The sequence below is a fragment of the Parus major genome, chromosome 22 (assembly GCF_001522545.3).
Source record: "Parus major isolate Abel chromosome 22, Parus_major1.1, whole genome shotgun sequence".
Classification (NCBI taxonomy): Eukaryota; Metazoa; Chordata; class Aves; order Passeriformes; family Paridae; genus Parus; species Parus major.
In genome coordinates this window covers 2,884,394-2,886,236 of record NC_031790.1, presented here as the reverse complement: position 1 = coordinate 2,886,236, position 1,843 = coordinate 2,884,394, and the positions used below count along the sequence as shown (strand labels likewise).

Genomic DNA, 1,843 nt, shown 5'->3' with positions numbered 1-1,843 from the left:
CGGCGCTGGGCGAGCTGGCGGCGGCTCTGGGCGAGCTGGGGGCTCCGCCGCGCCGGGAGCAGGACGGGGCCGAGCCCCCCGGGCAGGACGCGGCGCCGGCCGAGCGAGCGGAGAGCGCCGGGGCCGCGTTCCTGCTGCTCCTGCAGGAGCTGGAAGCTGCCCGGAGCCAGCGGGAGCTGGGCACGGCCGCGGTGGGGCCCGGCCTGCGGCGGCTGCTGGGACACGCGTTCATCTTCGCCGTCACGCACAAAGAGCACAGGCCCTGGAGCACGGCCGGGACTCGGGCCGTGGCTCAGGAGCTGCTGGAGAGGCTGCTCCGGGTTGAGGGCTGCGGCTCCGTGGAGGAATTCCTGAGGGGAAAGGAAGGGGAGGAGGAAGGAAGATTCGGAGTGGTGATGGGGCTCCTGAAGCAGGAGTTAACCAAGTGAGTGCAGCGTGTTTGGAGGGTCTCTGTAGGAAACACTGGGAGACGGAGATGAGGCTCAAGAGATGATAAACATGAAACCAGGAGCTTTACAAATGCCCAGCAGCGGAAGGTGCTGGGGAATGGTTGTCAGAGTTTGCTGCCAGCTGAGAGCCTCTAGTGCACGGGAAATGAGCACTGTGTGTTCCCTGAGCTGTGTCTGTCTCTCCAGAGACACCTGGAAGCGTAACCCTGCCTCCAAAGATGTGTTCTCCTGGGCTCTGCTCCGCGTCAGCCGGCCCTGGCTGTGCCCGCACCTGGAGCGGGTCCTGCCGCCCGCGCTGCTCCTCTCCGATGACTTCCAGGAGGAGAACAAAGTGCTGGGAGTGCGCTGCCTGCACCACATCGTCCTCAACGTGGTGAGGGAGGGAGGGCTCGGAGTGCTTTGCCGGGGTTGTGTGAAGGGAGGGGCAGCCACAGAATGTCCTGGGCTGCAAGGCACCCACAGGGATCAGAGTCCTGTGCTGGCCCTGCTCAGACACCCCAAGGATCTCATCCATGGGGATTTTCTGGAAGCCTCGAGGCTGTACCCAGTCCCTGGGGAGCCTGGGCAGTGCCTGCACCTTCTGGGGAAAGCACTTTCCCCTAAAATCCAACCTGACCCTGCCCTGGCACAGCTCCAGCCATTCCCTGGTGTGGGTCAGGTTCCTAACCTCTGCTCCTGGTGCGTGGCCGGGTTTAACCTGCACGTCCAGCAGCTCCTCACACTTCCCAGGGTTTGGGAAGGGTGAGCTTTCCTTGGGTTTTTACTCTGCCCAGGAGTAACGTCCTGCTCTCTGTTGTTGCAGCCAGGAGCGGATCTGTGCCAGTTCAACAGGGCCCAGGTGGTGTTCCACGCCCTCTACAACCACCTCTACTCACGGGAGGCCCCTCTCATCCAGGTAGGACTCCTGCACTTGGGTTTGAGGTGCCCTGGGGCAGCAGCAGCCCCTCAGTTCAAAGCAGGAGGCTGAGCCTGTTCCCTGTGGCAGTCCTGTAAAGTAGATTCCAGGAAAATAGCACAGAGGGAAGAGCTCTTGCCTCCTGCCCCATTCCAGGTGGGCAGGGAAGGGGTTTGAAGCACTGTGGGTGGCCACAGGGTTGGGGTTTATTGTTTTTTGGAGAGCAGGAGCTCACATTCCCCATGTGCCCCCAAACCAGGCAGTGCTGCTGTGCCTGCTGGACCTGCTGCCCATCCTGGAGCGATGCCAGCGGCAGCAGGGCCACAGCAGAGCCACGGCCCCCTGGGACCAGGTGCTGCAGCTGGTGCTGACCCACATGGAGGCCGAGCATCGGCTGGCGCTGCGCAGGGTCTACGCAGGGACCCTGCCCGCCTTCGTCACCAGGTGAGACAGAGGGGTCAGGGACACCTGAGGGGCTGGGAGCTGTTCCTGGGGTCCT

At 63.5% G+C, this 1,843-nt stretch overlaps 1 protein-coding gene across 1 annotated transcript in view; it reads left to right on the top strand.

Moving 5' to 3' along the window:
- Nucleotides 1-1,843, top strand: part of TTI2 (TELO2 interacting protein 2) — a 3,511-nt gene that overhangs the window by 224 nt on the left and 1,444 nt on the right. The window contains exons 2-5 of the mRNA XM_015648659.1: nucleotides 2-424; nucleotides 636-822; nucleotides 1,252-1,344; nucleotides 1,604-1,788. Of these exons, the coding sequence (XP_015504145.1) occupies nucleotides 2-424; nucleotides 636-822; nucleotides 1,252-1,344; nucleotides 1,604-1,788 (888 nt within the window). The remainder of the gene's footprint in view (nucleotide 1; nucleotides 425-635; nucleotides 823-1,251; nucleotides 1,345-1,603; nucleotides 1,789-1,843) is intronic.